This window comes from Grammomys surdaster, unplaced genomic scaffold, assembly GCF_004785775.1.
Source record: "Grammomys surdaster isolate TR1022 unplaced genomic scaffold, NIH_TR_1.0 255, whole genome shotgun sequence".
Classification (NCBI taxonomy): Eukaryota; Metazoa; Chordata; class Mammalia; order Rodentia; family Muridae; genus Grammomys; species Grammomys surdaster.
In genome coordinates, this window is record NW_021604696.1 from 6,252,760 (window position 1) to 6,274,891 (window position 22,132).

Below are 22,132 nucleotides of genomic sequence, written 5' to 3' on the forward strand. Positions count from 1 at the left end.
GTAACAGTCTTTGAAAGACAGGAGGCTCAGACAAGAGAGCTAAGCCAGCTTTCCCATGGGGGAGGCATACAGCCACTGTGTGGAGTCACTGTTCTCTTTCCACCTTTACATGGGTCCTGGGCAATCAAACTCAGGTTGCTAGACTGGCCCAGCAAGCCCCTTACCCTCTAAGCCATCTTCTAGCCCTTGAATTCATTTTTATGAGACATAAAGTAAGGCCCAAATGTTGCTCTGCAGTAAGTTGATATAGTGTTTTTCTAGTACGGTTTGTTTAAAGACCAGAAATAAATTTTTATTTATTGATTTTTGGTTTTTATGTAGCCCTGCTGTCCTGGAACTTGCTCTGTAGACCAGGCTGGCTCAGGAATCTGACTATCTCTGCCTCCCAAGTGCCAGATCAAAGGTGACTACTCCTACACTCATAAATTTTTAAAATAAGTAGATTTGCTCTGTCAATGTATACATACAAAAAATCTTCAGAGCCTAGTACAGTACCACACACTATTAATCCCAGCACTCAGGGGCAGACAGATCTCTGTGAGTTCAAGGCAAACCTGGGCTGTGTAGCAAGTTCCGGGCCAACCAGTGCTACTGACATTGTCTGGAAAACAGTTATCAGGGCTGCTGAGATGGCTCAGTGGGTAAGGAGCTGGATAGGCCAACCTGGCAACCTGAGTCTGACTCCCCAGAACCCGTGGAAAGAGAGACATGACTCCACACAGCTGTCCTGTGATTTCCACACACGTGCTGTGGCATGTACATCTCTAAAACAGTAATAATAAATGTAAAAATTTTAAATTAAATCAAATAGGTTCAAGACTTACCCTAAAGACTGACAAGCATAAGTTATCAAGAAAACACTAGAGGAAAATCTTTATAGTAGACAACAAGCAATAATTTAGCAGTATTTTCTTGAATAAAACAATGAAAGCACAAACACAAGGAAAGAATAAACTAAAGTTCATCAAAGTGGAAACTTTCGTGTATCAAAGGCCATTACGCAGAGAGTTGAGGGCTGGGGACGTAGTCAGAGAACGTGCTCACCTAGCATGCACCACGCTCTGGCTTCCGTGCCCAGCGCGGTATGAATGGGACATAGTTCACAGCAGGATTATTCAAGATAACCAAGAGATAGAAACCCTCTAAACAGCCCAAGAGTTGAATAGATAAAAGTGAACACACACACACACACACACACACACACACACACATACATACACACTCACACAGAAACAACAACAACTTTCCCCCAACTCAGAAACTTAACTACAAGCCTGCAAAATCCTGAGGGACCTTTACTGAAGAGAATGCCTGAATGCAAGTAGGAGTGGTCTTTAGGACACTGTAACTTGCCCTATTATAATCTACCTCTCTCTAACTAATAAAACCCTTAATGGACCAACAGATCGCCAAAAAAAAAAATTGCAGTGTTCCAGGAGTTCTTTGAGTTAAGTAACATCCAGTTGCTTTTCCCTGGGATATTTGCAAATACAATTAGGAGAAATTATTACACATCAGACAGGCTAAAATGAAGTTGGTCAAATGACAAACAGCTTGAGAAGGGGAAGTTTCATTTCTGATGCTCTCCAGAATCTAAAGCATAATATCCATTGGACCACACATGCCCAGGAAAATACACATTGATGATGCCCTCAACTCTGATGACTAACCTTGATAGTCTATGCAAGCAATAACTGAAGGCCACCATTGGGGCGTGCTGGAGTGAGTGTTTCCTTATCATACACAAGGCCCAGGATTCAACCCCCACAGCCAGCCTTAGTTTTCACTAACACAGTAACTCAGCTTTGGAGATAGAACAGCAAGGACTGGAACATGAGGGAGCATCGGAGCAATCTGGGAGCAGTCAGACCCCTCCACTTCTATCTACAGAAATGTTCAGAAGAGACAAGTCCTCAGATAGAGTAAGTCAAGCGCTAGGGTGAAGAGAAGGACAAAATGGGTTGTGACTCCTCATGGGGACAGGATGCTTCTGGCATTGGTGATGTCAGCTGAAACCTGATGTGATAGTTGTACATCTGTATATGTTTTCAGAATCACGGACTCACATATTTCAAGAAGTTAACTAAGCTAGTGTGCATGAGGCCCTGAGTTCCATTCCCAGCATGACAAGTAAATAAATGAATGAATGAAGTGAACCCCAAAGCGTTGTTTTATGCAGTGTGAATTACCACTCTGTAAGTAGTAAGCAGTATATATAGAGAAGCAAAGTATCTTTCCAGTGTCAGAATTCCTTACACAGAACAAAATGTCTCTTAGAAATTCCTATCATTTTAAAAGTGAATACTTATTCCTAAAACCAACAGGATTTGCTATTTCAATGTTTGAGGATATTTTCCATAGAATAAGACCTGAGAATTTGTGAACCAATTACTAGTGGCCTGTAGAAAATAGCACAAATTTTGTTTTTTGAGACAGGATCTCTCTATATAATCCTGGCTCTCCTGGAACTCACAGAGATCCACCCACCTCCTCCTGAGAACTGAGAGTAATGGAATGTGTCACCATGCCCAACATAATACAGAACTTTATTGCCTGCTACAGAAGCTTCGGCTTTCAAAGCTGGTGTGGAAATATCACTCACCAAGTACACGGCTCTTTGGAAGAAGGTGGTCGTCTCCAGGATCTTGTGCATTGTGATGGTTTCCAGCTCGTCGGGATCTAACTGCTCCTTCTCAAAGGGCATTCCATTGAACAAGACGACGGGCAGGGGGCCTACTCCAGTCTGCTCAGAGTAGCCTCTCGCTTCCTACAAAACAGAGGACGAGAGAGAGAGAGAGAGAGAGAGAGAGAGAGAGAGAGAGAGAGAGAGAGAGAGAGACAGAGAGAGAGACAGAGAGAGAGACAGAGAGAGAGACAGAGAGAGAGACAGAGAGAGAGACAGAGAGAGAGGGGGAGACAGAGAGACAGAGAGACAGAGAGACAGAGAGACAGAGACAGAAAGAGAGAGAAAGAGAGAGAAACAGAGGGAGAGAAAGCACATTTTTCCCCTCATGACACACATAGAACAAAAACATATTTTTTTACATGCCTGTTTAGGTTTAAAAAATAAAATTAGTGGGGTGAACAAGATAACTTAGTAGGGAAAGACACTTTTAGTGTAATCCCACAGACTGAGTTTGATCTCCAGAATCCATGTAACAGCCTCTACAAAGTTGTTGTCTAAGCTCCATATGCACACAATACTAGTAAATAAAAATAAGCTTTTAAAAAGAACAAAAGAAGGGTTAGAGAGACAACTCAGTCATTAAGAGCATTGCTGGTCTTACAGAGCTCCTGAGTTCTGTTCCCAGCACACACAATGCCACCCACTACCTAGAACTGCAGCTCCTGGGAATCAGACACCCTCTATTAACCGCAGTGATCTCTGGCACACAAATGGAACACATATACCCACAAATATATTCACACAATAAATAAATATTTTAAAAAACCCCACCGTCAAAAAAAAAAAAAAAAAACAGCAATGTAACAAAAAGTTACTTAGTTATAAAATAAGGGTATTTGTATTTTTTTAAAGTGGTATGGAAACCTTCCACTTTGTAAGTTCAATTCTTAAGAAAGTGGTATCATAGTTAATACCTTACTTGATAAAAGTGAAATTAAATTACTAAATTCTAAGAAACAAAAACTTGGCAGACTATAGAGTGTGTTTCTATATTTATCTGTATGTGTGGAAGGTCCTCCGTGTCTCCAATTGTTGGGAGTACATTCCCCTTTATAATACAGAGCTTACTGACAGCCCAAGAAGGAGAGACTGAGGCTGCCTCAAGTTACAATACTACGGATATAAGGAGGTCCAAAGGAAATGTTACCTTCCGATTCTGATCGTAAGCAGAATCGATCCCCAGAATGCTATTCACTTCAACATACGGGTACTTCTTCTCCAAGACGCTGACCACGTGCTCCACTTTCACTTTTTCTCCAGTCCTCACCTTGTTATAGATCTAAGGAAAGAAAGACGGGGTAAACAACCACACCTTTAAGTCCAAAGTTCAAATGTGATGAAATCTCTAAACACATTAGAAAAAGAAGACCATTTTTCTTAAAACTCAAATGGAAACTTCTTAGCAACACTACCATTTCAATATTACTCACAAGACACCTATAATGAGAAACTGGAGACCTTCCTTCCCTTCCCTCCCCTCTCCCCGCCTCCCTTCTTTCTTTCATGACAGGATATCACCTTGAAGTCTTAGCTAGCCTGGAACTTGATATGTAGATTAAGCTGGCCTTGAACTCACAGAGATGCCACTCTATCTGACTAAAAACTAAAAATTTCTTGAAATGATCCCATCAGTTCATAAACACTTTATATCCTAAGTGCAGGGCATAGCAATGCTTTAAGAAGTAATAGAAGCCAGGTATCTTAGAACATGCCTGAGATAGCCAGCGCCTGGGAAGCTGAGGGAGGTAGATCCAGAGTCTTAGGCTAGCCTGAGATATACACAAAGACTTTAGTATCTCAAAAGAAAAAACAAAGCAAGCAGGTGTGGTGCTGCACACCTGACAGGCCTGTTCTGGGAGAAGGCAGGAGAGTCAAGAGCTCAAGGTTAGCCCTGGCTATATGAGACTGTCTTTAAAAGATAGAGAGACGGAAAAGAAGAAGGGGAAGGGAGAAAAGAAACAATAGTCTCAAAAGAGAAAACATTGGATATTTTTAAAAACAAGTAGAGAACATCACATTACCCAAAGGCACTAACTGATGACTTCATATAAGCAAAGGGCAGATATTCTATAGTTTCCCAGTCTGGGTCCTAAAGAACTGCATCTAATGGCCAGCATTATGGCTTAGCAGTAAGGAAACTGTTCAACAAGCCTAACGCCCAAGCCTGATCCCCAGATCCTATGACAGAAGGAGAGAACCCATGCGGAAAGTTGTCCTCGACCCCTACACAAGTACTGTAGCCGCCCCTGCCTCCCCCACTCTCACATAATAATAAATTCTAAAGATAAAAAAGAAAAAACCCATAGCAACCTATTACATTCTCATCAGTGACTCAATAAAGTATAAGGAACCCTGAAATATAAACCACCAGAGTGTATATGAGACTTAGTTTTACAGAAGTACAAAATACTGCTACCACAAACTATTTTAGAGTAAGTTAAACTAAGTGTTTGCCATTTGGATAAAAACATACATGTGTGAGAGTCTGGAAGGCATGATAGCCATCAACTTCCTGAACAACATAATTATACGCTCTCAGAACAGCGACGCCAGCATCTTGCATCCCATCAACATCTTCAGAATCATTGACCACAAAGATAAAACCAATCCTGCAGAGGGGGAGAAGAAAAGGGGGCACTTTAAAGAAAGCAGCCAGCTGAGGTGGGCGGAGCCCCACTGTCCATCACCAACCGAGAAGCACAGCTCACACCCCACTCCAAACAAGGCTGGCAACAGTACACATGCTTTGTTAACAGAACACAAGAGTTGGGTCACAGAACAGGTTAGGCTCTTCCACAGGTTAAATCTGTTTCAGAGTCTTGAACAGACTTCTTTACTGACACAAAGAATACTGCTATTGTAGGTAGAAATTCTGTTCTGCTTTTAAATTGGAGGGTTGGAGAAGTATCTCAACTATTAAGAGTGCTGCCTGCCCTTGCAGAGCACCTGGCATCTACTCCTAGCACCCACTATCAGATGGCTCAGCAGCACCGCTAACTCCAGTTTCAGGGCATGTGATATCCAACTCCAGCCTCTATAGACAATGCACATAGGTGGTGCACAGACAGACAAGAGGCACATATACATAGAGGATAAATAAATTCATTTAAAAACCCCAGAAATTGGGGGGAGTTGAGAAAAATTAAATATAACTAAAGCAATACAGGAATGGTGGCACACACCTTTAATCCCAGAACTCAAGAGCCAGAAGCGTGTGGATCATTGTGAGTTCAAGGTCAGCCTGGTCTAAAGTTACAAAGCTATTTCACAGAGAAACCTTGTAGTAGTTTGACTAGGTTTGGCCCCCACAAACTTACATGTTTGAATGCTTGGCCACAGGGGTGGCCTTATTAGAGAAGGTGTGGCCTTGTTGGAGGAAATGTGTCACTGTGGAAGTGGGGCTTTGAGGTCTCATATAGGCTCAAGCTCTGCCCAGTGAAGAAGATAGTCTCCTGGCTGCTTTCAAATCAAAGTGTAGAACTCTCAACTCCTCCAGCCCCATGTCTGCCTGCTGTCATGCTTCCCACCATGATGATAATGGACTAAATCTCTGAAACTGTAAGCCAGCCCAAATTAAATGTTGTCCTTTATAAGAATTGCCTTGGTCATAGTGTCAAAGTGTCTCTTCACAGCAATAAAACCCAAACTAGGACAAACTCTATCTTGAAAAGCCAAAAATAAATACATAAACAAATAAATAATAATAATAAATAAATGGAAAGCAAAATGAAAAACAATTATCCTATATCACACAGAGACAGGTTAACATGAAGACATTCACTGAGCAGTCTGGGCAGAGGCAGATGGATCTCTGTGAGTTCAAGGTCAGCCTGATCCACACATAGTTCCAAGACAAGCAGAGTTACATAGAGAGACCCTATCTTGAAAAACCCAAAGACTCACACAAAACAAAAACAAGAAATACCTGCTATGAGGGGGAAAAAAACTACCACTGAAGGAAAGGAAAAATAGCAGACTAATGAAAAGCACCCATCTGAGAAATATAAAAATGACTCTTAAAACTCAGTATTAAACAAACAATAAGGTTTTTAAATGGGCTGAAGAAGTAAACACTTGTAATCCCAGCACTTGGGAGTGCTGAGGCAGAAGGACAGTGTGTTTGAGGCTACCCTAGGCTACATACCGAGTTTCAGGTCAGCCTGGGCTACACAGCAAGGCCGTGTTTCAAAAGGTCCATATAAACAAACAACTTCTGAATAGACACTCAAAAAATAAAATGCTAAGGCCCTATGTCATTATAGAATCATGAATTGCACACCACCTATGGCTACACATCTACTGGGATGGCCAGACACCAAGTGCTGATGACAAGGAACAGGGATTCCCAAGTTAAACACTTTGAGAGTCATTGCAGCTATTTCTTACAAACCAAGCATATACTCATCACACAATGTAGCAATCTTGCCAGCAGAACTCTACCCACACAAACATCTGTACTGGGTATGCATCCGCTTCAGTAGTGACTGCTCCCATTTGGAAGAGAGTAACACGCAGGCTCCGGTTAGGATTTCATCACTTGACACAAACCTAACCATATCTGGGAAGAGATCCTCAGAGGAGGAACTGCCTCCATCATAGTAGCCTGTGTGTGTGTTTAGGGTCTTTCCTTGATGAATGGTCTATATGATTCACATATTCGTGAGTCCTGGATAAAACACTGAGCTACTTACATTGCTGGACTTTAGTTTTATTTTGATCTGACTGTAACTGTTCCCTGGTTCTTCCTTCCTGAAATAAGAAATATGTTCTTCATTTTTTATTTCACAGAAGCTCACAGTTGAGGGAGTTTGTATTTTTAAAGAGATGCTAAATGTTCTAAAGTGAATGAATTTTTAAAATATTTATTTTAAATTACATGTACGTATGTGTGTCTGTGTGTAGATATCTGCACTCCTGCAGAGGCTAAGTGGTGTTGGATTCACTGGCGCTGTGAGCTGTGGCTGTGAGCTACCTGTTCAGATGCTGGCAATCACACTTGTTTCATTTGACAGAGCAGAATGAAGTCCTAACTGCTGACACATCTCTCTAGATCCTGAGACTGAACTTTAACTTTTTATTAATTCTTTGTGAGTTTCATGTCATGCACCCAGTCCCCCTCATCTCCCCATCCCCAAGTACCTACTCTCCACTCTTGCAACCCCCACAAAAGAAAATGAACACATGCACACACACACACACACACACACACACACACACACACACACACACACAGAGAGAGAGAGAGAGAGAGAGAGAGAGAGAGAGAGAGAGAGTGAGAGAGAGAGAGAATAGAAAACACTGAGACTGAATTTTTAAGTAACAGAATTTTCAAAGACTAGGATTTTAAAAAGCTAGACTGTGTTTTATAATGTGATATTAAATTAACATGAGATCTTGGGAACAAAAAAAAAGAAAGAATTTGACTTAATAGTGACATATTTGTGTGTTATGCTGAACATCAGTAGGGCTAGTAAGTTTTTGTCACCTTGCCAGAAATCTAGTTGCACCTGGGAAGAAAGAGCTCTGCTGAGGAATTACCTCCACCAGACTGTCCCGTGAGAATCTCTATGGGACACTGCCTTGATTCTTGATTGATACGGAGGGCATAACCCACTATAGGCAGCACCACCCCTTGGTGGGTCATCCTGGTTGTATAAGAAAGCAAGCTGAGCAAGACTCCAGGAACAAGCCAGTAAGCACACTCCTCCATGGCTTTTCTCAGTCCCTGCCTCCAGGTAGCTGTCTGGATTCCTGCCCTGACTTCACTTTCATGATGAACTGGAAATTGTAACATAAAATAAAACGCTTTCTGCCCAAGTTGCTTCTGTCATGGTGTTTATCACAGCAACAGAAAGTAGACTAAAACAATGTCCTTCAAAGGTGAAGGACAAACAATCTGTGGTATATAGTCACATAGTAAAATATTACCCAATGATTAAAAGAAATTAGGAGGCTGCAGTAGTGGCACATAACTTGTAACTAGGAAGCTGAGGCAGGAGAATCAGGAGGCCAGCCTAGATTACATGGATGGATGCATGTATAGATGGACTTACAATGTATTAAGTCTCACAACTTGATAACCTAAATATCACATTGCTAGCTGAAACAAGTCCGACTAAAGAGCTACATTGTATACAGCTGCAATATATGGCATTCTGAAAAGGATAAAAACTAGGATGATAGTTAAAAAGTCAGTAGCATCCAAAGGTTCAAATTAATGGAAGAAGGGCAAACAGGAGGCACAGGAGAGTTTTAGCTAGTCTGACACTATCATGTGAATAGTTGATCCTGTACTTCTATCAAACTCCATAGCAACAATTGCAACAATGAAGCATAATATATGATAGTCTAATGATAATATATCAATCAATATAGACTTGTTAAGCCTGGAGTCTCACTCATGTAAATCAAGTGCTCTACCACTGAGCCCCCAGCTACTTAATCAACATGACTTGTTTTTATTTATTTATTAGGTTTCTCTGAGACAGAATATGGGTAACTTATACTGACCACACTGTAAGGTCCAGGCTGGTCTCAAACTCAGGATTCTGCTGCTTGTGCCTTCCAACTGCTGGGAACGTAATCCTGTGTCAGCAGACACAGCTAGTGGGGCTTTGTTTTGTATTGTTGTTGATTATGACCCAGAGTCTCACTGTGTAGCCCTGGCTGTCATGGAACTTACTCTGTAGACCAGCTGGCTTCAAACTCACAGAGCTCCACCTGGCTCTACCTCCCAAATGCTGAAATTAAAGGCATGTGCCACCAAACCCAGTCTCCTAATTCATTGTGTGATTATATAACACACACACACACACACACACACACAAATACATAAATAAACACACACACACACAGGGGTAGGGGGGCATAAGAGTACACATATGTGTACACATGGCTAATGTCGACTTGACACAATGAGGAAGTGGAAGCCTCAACTGAGGAATTGCCTGCGAGGTTGGACTGCAGTCAGACTTGTATGACTTTTCTTGATTACTGATTGATTCAGAAGGGCCCATCCTACTGTGGGTAGTATATCACTAAGCAAGTGGGCTAGCTGATATTAAAAAAAAAAAGCTAGCTGAGCAAGCCATAAAAACCACACCAGTAAGAAGCATTCCTACACAGTGTCTGCCTTAGCTTCCTGTGATGAAGGAGTATAAAGCTGAAATAAAGTCTTTCTTCTACAAGGAGTTCTGGGTCATGGTGTTTTATCACAGCAAGAACAACACAAACAAGAAGACACACACATACATAAGAATAACAGAGGCAGAAGCAGGGGAAGAGATCAGCAGGAGAAAAGAGGGACACAGGAAAATGATGGGGCCAATACGAGCAAAGGACAGTGACATATTAAGTACAGAAATGTAAAAATTATTAACATATTGATCAAATATAAGCTGTTAACAGTGGGCCTCATGTGGTGGCACAAGCCTGTAATATCAGCACTTGAGAGCAGAGGCAGAGGGATATCACTGAGTTCTATGTCAGCATGCTCTACATGGTAAGACCCTATCTCAAAAAAAAAAAAAAAAGTTATTATTGGTTATCTAGTGATGTGTGTCCCTGTGCACACATGTGTAGACAGAGAGATTTATTTTCAGGTTAACTTTTATTTTTTAAAACTTTACTCGTGACATAAACCATGTAATTAGAAAATCTGGACTAATGAAAAAGTGGCCTATTCATCTTTATATAAGCAATCACCAGAGCCCATTATCTCTTTACTACTAAGTCCACTTCCCATTTCCACTTCAGGCTTTGGTGTCTCCTGGATTTGTCCCTTGCTGGACCTGGATAACCTAGAGAGTCCCTCAGACACCTGCCTCCTTTCTATAGCTTGTGTCAATGCCACAGGGCAGGAGCAGAATGCCCTCACCAATAGTGAAATACCAGCCTATCTTCTAGGCTCCCCTTCAACGCTCACAAGACCACTTTCATTTGCCCAGGGCTCAGGTGCCTTCCTTCCCTCCGTCTGTAATTTTCCTGACCCTCACAACAACCACTGTGCACCGCAAACCAACTCACATGTTTGCAGATTCCCCTTTAAACATAGCATAGCTATGGTTGTAACTTTCCCCATTTGCCGAGTGGTATTCAAATTTAAATGAAAATTTCACTGCACTCAATCATCTCTGCTTCTTCTGATCTTGATAATCCTCCTTTTCTCCAAAGCCCCTGGGAAACCTGGGTCTTCCCCCACAGAGCTCCATGTTTCCTAAAGCGCTCAATCAAACACATTCCTACAGCCATGAAAGTTTTGCACAAGCCGTTCTGAGAAACGACAAACAGGACAGAGTGTCCATACAAGCCGACCACAGTTCAGTCAGGGCTGAGCAGTGAACACTTTGCAAGGTCTGTTTACCAGGAGCTCTTCTGTCCTTTGGTTTCGTCACTTTTTAAACAGAATTTGAACTCTTCTATTATTTCCCCAGCCATGTGTATGTGTCTTAGGAGCATGTGCCATGTATGTGTGGTGGTGGACGATAGGCCAGGGAAGGGGATTCGCACCCCAGCCTCCTGCTAGAGTTCAGGCAGAAGAGAGCCAACTGACATGGGTGCTGGGACTTGAACTCAGGTCCTCTGGAAGGGCAGCAAGTGCTCTTAACCACTGAGCCATCTCTCCAACCCCTCATTTCTTCATTTTCAAGAACTCAAGTTTTAGCTAGTACGGAGGCACACCTCTTTAAGCCCAGTTCAGAGGCAGAGGCAAATGGATTTCTGAGTTCAAGGCCAGCCTGGTCTATATAGTGACTTCCAGAATAGTCAAATCCTGTCTTCAAAACAAAACAATCAAACAAAAAAAAAGAACTCAAATTTTATCAACTTGTAAAATTGCAAGAATTATTATAGATTGTAAGTGAAACTATCTTAACACATATATATGTACTGTCACACACACACACACACACACACACACACACACACTGTCTATGTAATGAACAAGGGAAACCCAGCTACCTGGTGCCCAGTTTGTAGACCTGCCAATACAACTAATGTAGATGTACGTGTTTGTATCTACAGAGGCTACTTAACGTTCTAAAGCATTTAGTTCTTGAAAGCCTAACAGATGGTCCTAGCAAAGCACTACCTGCTGACATTAGAAACAGGCCTCGCAATGTGGGCATGTATCTAGAAACGCTCCCTTCCAATAGGAAGCAAGTGAAGACCACAAACTATTTTCACACAGCCAGTTGTTAATAATTCAATGGCGGTAAGCTTCTATGTGTTTAGAATTAAATTCTCAGTCCCAAAAGACACAGGCATCTTACCACAAAGAAGATAAAACTGCCATTAGTGAATTCAACTATTAATTATACTACAAATCAATGAAACCAGACATGCAATCAAAGTAACAAGCCAAACCTCAGCTAAACGAGCCCGATGTTACCTTAGTGGTATGTGATTGCTGAGGAACATCTCAGCGATGGTGATCAACTCAGCCGTGTTCTCATGTGCAGGATCAACAATGAAAACCTGTCAAAGGAAAAAGAAAAAGAACCCATGAAAAGGCATCCAAGTATTCCTTGGCCAAGAGAAACAACATGAATCATCACACGTGAAGCCAATCTTTCTCAAAATACCACCAAAACTACATATAAGGGGGTTATAAATAAAAACAACAGCTGTCACCCACAGCATGCAAAGAACGTGGTAGTGGGAGGAGATGTGATGTTTCCTTTCATGGATAACACTGGTGTTCTGGCCTATTGATGCCTGTCCTACAATAACCAACAATTGTCAGTGTTATCAGTTCTCCCACTGTGGAAAACAGTTGTATTTGTTTCTAAGGTTCTCTGAACTAACAGTTAATTAATAACAGTTAAACCATAGCAACAGTGATCATGTATTAAATCCTCACTACATGCTATCCAGCTTGTATACATTCTCTCACACAATGAAGTCACTCAGGAGTGGGGCTGTGAATCATTTGGTGGACTGTTCACCAAGGCTCTGGACTCAATCTCCAGCACTACATAAAACCAGGGTTGGTGCTGCATATCTGTAATCCTGGCACTTGGGAGACAGAGTTAGGGGATCTAAAGTTCAAAGTTATCCTCGACTATATAGTGAGTTAAAGGCCAGCGTGAGACACGTTGAGTATTATCTAAAATAAAAAAAATTAAAGCAAAAAATAAAAATTCATTCACATGGCAATAAAGAGAAAGATCTGAGTTTTGAAAAAAGAAGGATAGTCTGAAGACTAAGAAAATAACAGGACTAGTAAGACAGCTTTGTGCAGTGGTTGTCAACTTGTGGGTCAAGAGCTCTTGGGCATCAGTCTAAGACCATAGGAAAATACTGTTACGACCCATAACAGTGGCAAAATTACAGTTATTGTATGGTTGGGGTCACCACAGCACGAGGAACTGTATTAAAGGGCTGGAGCATTGGGAAGGTTGAGAACACTGGCCTATGAGTCTTGTGTCACCAATCCGACAAGTTCCACCTCTGGGCTCACAAAGTAGATCCAGCAGCAAGCTGTCCTCTAAGTTACACATCCACTGTGAAATGTGCAGGCCTGTACACATTCACATTCAGGGAATAAATACGTGAACTAAAAAGTTAAAATGAAGAGAGAGAGAGAAGTACAGACGATTGCTTCAAAGCAAGCTTGGCCCCTCTGCCTCTCTTCCACAGGAGTAAGAGGGAAGAGATGCAGAAATGATAGGAGAGAGATCTGCTAGGAAACTTCCTTCCAATCGTTCTCAAACAGGGACCAAGAGATAGGCAGTGAGAAAGGTAATGAGGAGGTTTAATTAACAGATCAATTCAACTACTAAATGTGAGAAATTAAGATAGTAGAGCCCGAGGGGCCTTGCCTCTTCCTGAGGAGCTAGAAACGGTTAATGGCTGGTGGGAAGGGAAAACTTTTCTTACATAGGCAGCCACTGGGAAGTTGCCAGTGCTCCTCTAAGTGACCCTGTGTGTTGGTTGGTTTTGTCAACTTGACACAAGCTAGGGTGATTTGGGAAGGAGGACCCTCAACTGCCAAAAGCCTCCACCAGACTGGCCTGCGGGCAAGCCGCTGGTACATTTTCCTGATTAACGATTAATGTAGGAGGGCCCAGCAAAATTGTCGGTGACGTCATCCCTAGGCTCTAGGTGGTGCGGGGCTGTGAACCAAAGCAAACTGAGAAAACCTTGGGAAACAAGCTGGTAAGAGCTTCTGCTTCGGGCTGGAGAGACTGCTCAGCAGTTAAGAGCACTGACTGCTTTCCTAAGATCCTGAGTTCAATTCCCAGCAACCACATGGTTGCTCACAAGCATCTGTAATGGGATTTGAAGCCCTCTTCTGGTGTGTCTGAAGACAGCTACGGTGTACTCTCTTAAATAAAATAAATAAATCTTAAAAAAAAAAAAAGAAAAGAAAGAAAGAGCTTCTACTTCAGTTCTCTCTCCAGGCTCCTGACTTGACTTCCTTGTATAATGGTTTTAAGCTGAAAGAAGAAACAAAAATCTTTCTTCCTAAGTTGACTTTGGTCATGGTGTTTATTAACAACATAACAGCATATAGGACAGAAATTGGTCCCAGGGAATGGTCTACTGCTGTGAAAAACCTGACCATGTTGTGTTAGGAAGAACTGTGTAAGTATTTGGAACTTTAGGTTAAAAAGGTCATTAGTGTTCAGACTTTAATGAACCCTTATGGGAGCTTGGAAAATGTCCTCAGGGTCAGCACACAGAAGGTGTGGTCCAGAGTTCGGCAAGGCTGTCTTTCATGCCGGCAGCCAGACTTGGTGATGTACAGGTGTTGAAGGCCTGAAGGGTTCCGAGAGGCACCTGAAGACTGGCATTCCATGAGAGGGCAAGAGAAGCCACTGACGAAGCTGCAGCCTCAGCTGCAGCTGAGACCCCAGAATTCAAGGGGCCACGGAGAGAAGGTGAGGCTTGGCTCCATGTAAGAAGGTCAGCGGCCCCAAAGAGAGCCCAGGTGAGGATGCTGGTGAAGATGCAGCCCAGGTGCCCTGCAGACCCCAGCACAGAGGGACATGTGAGGACAGTGAGACAGGCACCAAGACCACGGCAGCTGTGGAGGGCTGCCCTGAGCCACTAAACAAGCTGCATGTACTACAGATGCACAGCTGGGAAGTGGAGCTGACCTGCCCCCTTGGAGTCCAGAGGATCATGGGTAGGTCCAAGACCTATACTTTTTTATGCTGTGGAATTTTGGTTTGCTTTAATGAGATTGTGATTGGTTCTTGCCTTGAATCAAGAAAGCACATAATCTACTTTTTATTTTATAGGAGCTTACTATTGGAGAGACTCTGAACATTTAAAGATATATTTGATATTTTAAAGAAAACTTTAGCATTAAAAGTGTTGGCATGCTTAAAGACTGGGCTTTCCAATGATATGCTGTGTTTAATATTATGATAATATCTTGAGAACAGAAAGAAAGGAAAGCTGATGGTGTAATAGTGATGTGTTTGTGTGTAAAGCTGATGACAGGCCAATTGTGGTAACTGTTTTGTCACACAAGCTAGAGTACTTTGGGAAGAGGGACCTGCAATTAAATGCCTCCATCAGACTGACCTGTAGGAAAATCTGTGGGGCATTTTCTTGATTTATGATTGCTGTGGGAGAGCCTGGCCCACTGTGGGTAGTGCCACCTCTGTGCAGGTGGTCCTGGATTGTATCAGAAAGTGGGGAAACAAGTCATGGAGACCAAGGCAGAAAGAAGCACGCTCCATGGTCTCTGCTTCAGTTTCTGCCTGGAGTTCCTGGCCTGACTTCATTCACAGTGAACTATAAGCTGTAAGAGGAGATACACTCTTTCCTCCCCAGTTGCTTTTGGCCATGGAGTTTATCACAGCAATAGGAAGCAAACTAAAATGGCCTACTTAAACTCAGTGGTTCACAAGGAAGAGCAAGAGTGTGGGGGTGCGGGGGGAGGGGCGAGAGAGGACTAGCACACAAGAGTACTGACATCAGGACCTGAGAACTACAGCTCCTTCCACTAAACCAGACACTGGTGAGTTATTTCTCAAATACAGGTCTCACATAGCCCACAGCTTTTTTCCTCAGTAAGATTAAAAACTCTTGAGCCAACTTGAATTGTAACTTGAAATAAGGTGAAGCCTATTAACACACACTCAAATGACACGACAGAGAAGCAACAGTCACAGATCTTCTGAGCAAAAAACAAAAACTGTCCTAAAACTTCTACAATGCTCCTCTAAACCTAAAACTGCTCTAGAAAAACAACGTTTTAAAATATAAGACTTTGGCAAGTGGCCCAGGGTAAGCTTCAGTTATAGCTGAGGTGCATGCGTCACAGAGCAACACAAGCTGTCACGCTGCTGAAACATGAGCACATTCCAAAGCCCTTAGTGCCTGAATACTGTGCACAGACACAGAGAAACATGAACATGCTACGTGTGATGGAAGAAAGAGACAGCAAGGAGCAACAGTTATGGGCAGAGGCTACAGGACGGCTGCAAAGACTCTACTTACCATGTTATGGAGGTTCTTTCTGATCTGCCGTATAACACCAGGAAACGTGGGGCGAAGTAACTCTTGTAAACTTGAAGGCCAGGAGTTATATCGACTATCAACTTCTAGGTTGTTGACCCACTTGAATGGAAAAAGAAACCATGATACATACACATTAGTCAATGACGAAAAATGATAACTACTGAGCCTTTAAGAATCGCAGTGGATGGGCATGGTGGCACATGCCTGTAGTGTCAGCACTTGGGAGGCAGAGACAGAGAATCAGGTATTCACCCATCCATCATGACCACACTGAGACTGACGCCAACCTGAGCTATACAAGACCTTGTGTCCGGAAATACACATCATACAAGGCAAGACTGTTCTCAAATACACAAAGATTGAATAGAAGAATGAGATGAGTAACTGCAGCACAGCCATGAACTAGGTGAGCTTATCTGCGATCAACACAAGCAACTAAAGACCACCAGCAATAAATACAATTTAAAAAATAAAGAAATCCACAGGAAATGAGACAAGAATAAGCATAATAAGTCCATATAGGAATCATAAGTGGCCAGTAAACACAACACATACAACACCACAGTTTGTGAAATGTAAACAGATACACAAAAAGACTACGCATTCATTAAACTGGAAAAAGTTAATAGTCTGTCAATGTCTAAGACTGAGCAAAACTATAGAGCACACAGAAACCCTCAGGCCACCGTGGTCTCTGTAATACTCATTAAGACCTGACTAGAACCACTAAGTACTCCACATCCAGGTAGGTGTATCCAACCCAACTGACTTCTCACGTATGTGCAAGAAAGGTCTACAACAGCAGGAAGGCACAGAAACAATAAGCACCTGTTGTGTGGACGAGGCAGAGCAGGGGAAATACAAAGATATGCTCCTGCTTATGTGAGTAGAATGTTCTGGAAGTACACAAGCAACTCTGCTCCCTACCTCTGAGAGGAAAGATGACTGGTGAGGAGACCTATCACCATATGCCTTCTGTGCTGGCTGGTCTTATGTCACTTGACACAAGCAAGAATTATCTGAAAGGACAGAACCTCAATTGAGAAAATGCCTCCATTAGATCCAGCTGTAGGGTATTTTCTTAATTAATGATTAATGGGTGAGGGCTCATCCCATTGTGGGTGGTATCATCCCTAGGCTGGTAGTCCTGGCTTCTATAAGAGAGGCTGAGCAAGCCAGTAAGCATCACTCTCCATGACCTCTGCACTAGCTCCTGCCTCGAGGCTCCTGCCCTGTGTGAGTTCCTGTCCTGACTTCCTTCAGGGATGAACAATGTTATGGAAGCATAAGCCAAACAAAGCCTCTCCTTACAACTTGCTTTTAGTCATGGTGTTTCATCTCAGAACATAACTAAAACACCTCTGTATATCTTAAATTTTTAGCTGTAGACGTATAAATGATGTCATTTAAAAAAAATAAGCAAAATGTTAAAAAATAAAGCAACAGAACCCTCCTACAATGTTAGTGTCTGGAGCTCTCAGTTTAGTCTAATCCACCTAAAAAAGCTGAAGACCTTTCAGACCACCAAGTACTCTAGCTCTGATGAATTAATTATACCATCCTCATTAAGTCTTTAAAGAAAAAGCTTGTTAAATCAAAAAGATTATCTAACCATGTCAATTTGTTTGTTTTGTTTGTTTTTTGAGACAGGGTCTCACTATGTAGCTTTGCCTCGCCTGGAACTCACTATGCAGGCCAGAATGGCTTCAAACTCACAAAGATCTACTTGCCTCTGCCTCCTGAGTGCTGGGATTAAAGGCATGGGATCCATACCCAGCAATATAAATAATTTAAAACCACTATTAAAATGTTCTTAATTATCTGACTTAAAAAGACTTTTTTAACTATTACTTGCTACATGCTGGGCCCTTGCCATTTAAGAGAGTGTGGAGAACAGAGCCCTAAGAGTGATTACAAAAATAAAATTGGGGTTACAGAATGAGACGTCACAGACGCACCAGACTGTGAATACTTCTAAAACACTTAAAAAGAAATAAAGGTATAAAATTACAGACAGAGGAATGCACCCCAGACTCGGAAGGAAGGCACTGCCTGCAGGGAGAAAAGGCATAACTAGAAAGGAACACAGGGAGAGCTTCGACTAAAACAGCTTCCCTCCTCGAAAACAGCAATGATTATACACAGTGATTAGTTACTAAGAACGGCGATGAGCCATATGGCCACCCATCTCCGTAGTACGTTATTTTCCTAATCCTTCAGAAGCAAAACCTTTTTGTCAGAAATCAAACTGTATGCATCAACTATGCAATGGTTCTATCACCAAGGCAGAATGCAGACAAGGAGCCTCCACACAGGTAGCTCAAGCCTATGCATACACTGGGCTGCAGTAGTGGCTGTCCTGGAATACATGCGGCTGAAAGGCTGCAGGATGGACATGCCTGGTGCACAGTACAGCACCTCTCTTTTATAAAATGCCTCCAGAATGAATGCAGACAGAAACAAAGGGGGTTGGGGTGGGGGAACAAAGCGCCACCATCCTCACGTTCTTTTTACAGATGACAGAGATCACCCAGCAGATAATAAGATCCTTTTAAATATGGCTACTAATTGGAAATATATGCTGTACTAATAGGCTTATATTATGCATGTTGTCAGAGTCACAGAAAACTGAGACACACACTCTTCCCACGATGTCCATGTAAATCCTATGAACACAACACAAGACAGATTTTTTTTTAAGATTCCTTTTCATTATTTTTTAATTATTTGACTTTTTGTGTGGATATGTGCACATGAGGGCCAGCCCAGGGTTAGAGATATCTGATCACCCCAGGCCTGAAGTCACATGTGACTGTGAAACCACAGATGTGGATGCTGGGAGCTGAACTCAGGTCCTCTGCTAGAGCAGTGAATGGTTTGATTGCTGAGCAACTTTCCAGCCCTGGAAAGGATGGTTTTTCATCACAATGGCTGGAAGACAACGTTTTAGGACATGTGAAAACCTACCTTCTACCCGGAATGGTAGTGCATGCCTTTAAACCCAGAGAATGACAGACAGACAGACAGACAGACAGACAGACAGACAGGAAGGAAGGAAAGCACACTCCCATCTCATTGCAGAGATATAGTTTCACATAATAAGCACTTGTAAATCTTTGATAAAACACAAATTAAAAAGCTGTAAAGTGCCTGACCAAATGATACTCACTGAAATAGCAGGACTCCTGATGTCCACTGCATAGTCAGTCTCAGAGGGCTGGATGTTCAGCTTCAAAATATTATGTAGAGAAAGGCCTTCTATTCCCAGACTGTGCAGACCCTCCATTACGCGGGCTTCATTCCTCAATGTATCAAAGAGACTGCAGGAAAAGTAAGGTGTCTATTTAAGGTAGAGTACATGCCTAGCGTATGAGGCCCTGGATTAAATTCACAACATTTAGCGCACGCACGCACACGCACACACAGACACGCACATGTACGACCCTCATTTCATCTGGTCAGAGGACCCAGGACAGTGGTGCCATGTGCTTTCCTGGTCCTGCTCATTTAAATTCTCAGCAGATGTGCAGATCATCTCTCAGGATAGACTTAGATTATCTCTGTAAGTAATGGAATAGCCCTCAATTTATACCACATGGTATGTGGGGGGGGTGTGTACATGCATGTGTTCATGTGTGTACACCTGTGTGTGAACATGGAGGCCAGCGGGCAATGTCAGGATCTTCCATGGCTCTCCACCGTATTTTTTGAGGCAGAGTCTCTCCCGGATCCTGGAGTTTACTGACCATCAAGACCAGTTGGTCAGAATGCCGCATGGATCCTCGTGTCTCCATGTCCACAGCAACAGGATTACAGATGTGTGACACCAAACCTAGGTTTATGTAGGATCTCAGGCCAAGCATTTTTCTCACTAAGTCATCTCCTGGCCCTATACTACATGTTCTGTTTTTTAATAAGTGTACTTATTTACTAACTATTGCATGTAGTGTGTGTAGGGTGCACGTGAATGTGTCTGCATGTATACAGACTTGGTTCTCTCCTTCCACCTATACGTGGGTCCCAGGGATTGAACCCAGCTGTCAGGCTTGCATGTGACATTAGCTCCTGCGACACTTCACAGGCCTTTGTTTATTTATACTTCATAGTGTGTGCAGTATATATGTGTGTACATGTTGTTTACTTGTTTGCAAAGGCACCCATGTGTCGGTAGAGGCCAGAGGCCCACATCAGGTGACTAAAATCCCAAAGATACATCTTTAAAAACACTCAAGCCCTACACATGCCCTGTTCCACAGGACGGAAAGGATCATGCTGCCCACCCCATCAGAGCATGAGCCCAGCTCCCGCGAGGATCATGAGCTATGAGCCTTCCCTCATGCCACACTGAAGAGAAACATGAGTCTGAACGTGTCAGTTATAAACCCTGAGAGAGGGGGTGGAGAGGAAACTGTATTATCCATACCTGAATATATCCTGGGTGTCTAAGTCAATATGGAGTCCATTGATGAAGAGAGCGGAGTCTCCAGGCTGCAGTCCTATAGTTCCCTTGAAATACTGCAAGCACACACAAAGGCAGGGACAGCGCACTTAGCAAAGCTTGCTGTTCCTGGGCTTTATTGCCCACATAAATCTTGACATTCCTAGGCTAGGTTAAGACTCGCTTCTCTATTCTCCATGCTCCATTCTGAGCACCCACTACAGTGAGCAAAGACACTGCCTTACTGAGCCTCCATCTCTCATCCTTCCCTCCTCCCTCCATTCTGAGAATGGCACGATGATTTCTCTAACGTTGGACATGGAAAGCATGAAATGCCAAGGGTCGTGTATCAGAAAAGAGTGGCCAGGGAGTGTCCCCGTGGATAAAGAAAGTGCTTCCCATGGAAGAGGAAGGCCTGGGATTCAGATCCCCAGACCTATCCACAGGAAGGCCAGGTAAGCAGACATGGGAATCCATCTGTAACCTCAGCACTTTGGGAGAGACGGGATCCCCAAGGACAAGCTGGCTAGCTAGATTAGCTGAATGTGTAAGTCCTGGGTTCAGAGACCCTGCCTTAGTAAATAAGGTGGGGGGTAACTCAGAAAGACACCCAACATCAATTTCCAGCTTCTATACACACATATACCCAAATGCATGTGTACCCACAAAAATGTGTCCTACAAACACGCAAACACATATACACATGCACACCTCACACACAAAAGAATATAAATAGAACTAATTGAACAAATATTATCTCTACTTAATTTTTTAAATAACATGTTTCTTTCTTGGCCCATGATACATTAAGATATTTATTCTTTTGGGTTCCTTTCCAATACTTCTCTAGACTATAAAGAACTAAAGCTTACAGTTCTGCCTTACGCAGGACACCAATGGAATGCACATGTTTGTTCACTGCCTTAGAATAAAGAAAGCCCTTTACAATTATCTCCTTAATACCGAAGGCAGAAGCTATCTATAATCAGGGTCTCAGGAGGATTCTTACTTCTATCTGTCAAGCCACAAGGGCTCTGGAATTTCCCTTACCTCTGTCTGCAAATGCTAGATTAAATTGCATAAGCTTTGCTTTTTTATGCTTCTGCTGCCTTCCCTGATTGTGATGCCAATCAAGGCTGAGCTGGCAAGCAACACAAGGGCCCCTTGATAAAGTAGAGGACTGGAAGAAGGGTTCTAAACACCATACCCCATTTAAGCCTTCAAACTGAAGCACACCAAGAAACTCTGGGTTATCAGGCTGAAGCCAGTGCTTCCAGCTGCCTATGCGAGCAAGGCCTGGTCAACAGCACTTTCTGACTGTGCTCCCAAGTGTCTGTCCAGCACACTGTGACTGTGTTGCTTGATCCCTCCCAGAAACACTGATGTGACTCCATTTTGACTCTGCTGTTGATTACTACTCTTTGTTCTATATGCAAACCACAGTACAGTGGGACAGTACAGTAGACAGTGCAGTGGTACAGTACTCTAGACAGGACAGTGGTACAGTACTCTAGACAGTGCAGTGGTACAGT

The 22,132-nt window shown here is 42.7% G+C and overlaps 1 protein-coding gene across 3 annotated transcripts in view; it reads right to left on the reverse strand.

The window, feature by feature from the left end:
* The window catches only part of Uggt1 (UDP-glucose glycoprotein glucosyltransferase 1), a 98,712-nt gene that overhangs the window by 36,421 nt on the left and 40,159 nt on the right, over positions 1–22,132 (reverse strand). For all 3 annotated transcript variants that reach the window (XM_028775358.1, XM_028775357.1, XM_028775359.1), the window contains exons 12-18: positions 20,586–20,677; positions 19,332–19,482; positions 16,142–16,261; positions 12,075–12,160; positions 5,160–5,295; positions 3,834–3,965; positions 2,603–2,767 (exon numbers count right to left, since the gene is read on the reverse strand). In XM_028775358.1, coding sequence (XP_028631191.1) covers positions 2,603–2,767; positions 3,834–3,965; positions 5,160–5,295; positions 12,075–12,160; positions 16,142–16,261; positions 19,332–19,482; positions 20,586–20,677 — 882 coding nt within the window. The remainder of the gene's footprint in view (positions 1–2,602; positions 2,768–3,833; positions 3,966–5,159; positions 5,296–12,074; positions 12,161–16,141; positions 16,262–19,331; positions 19,483–20,585; positions 20,678–22,132) is intronic.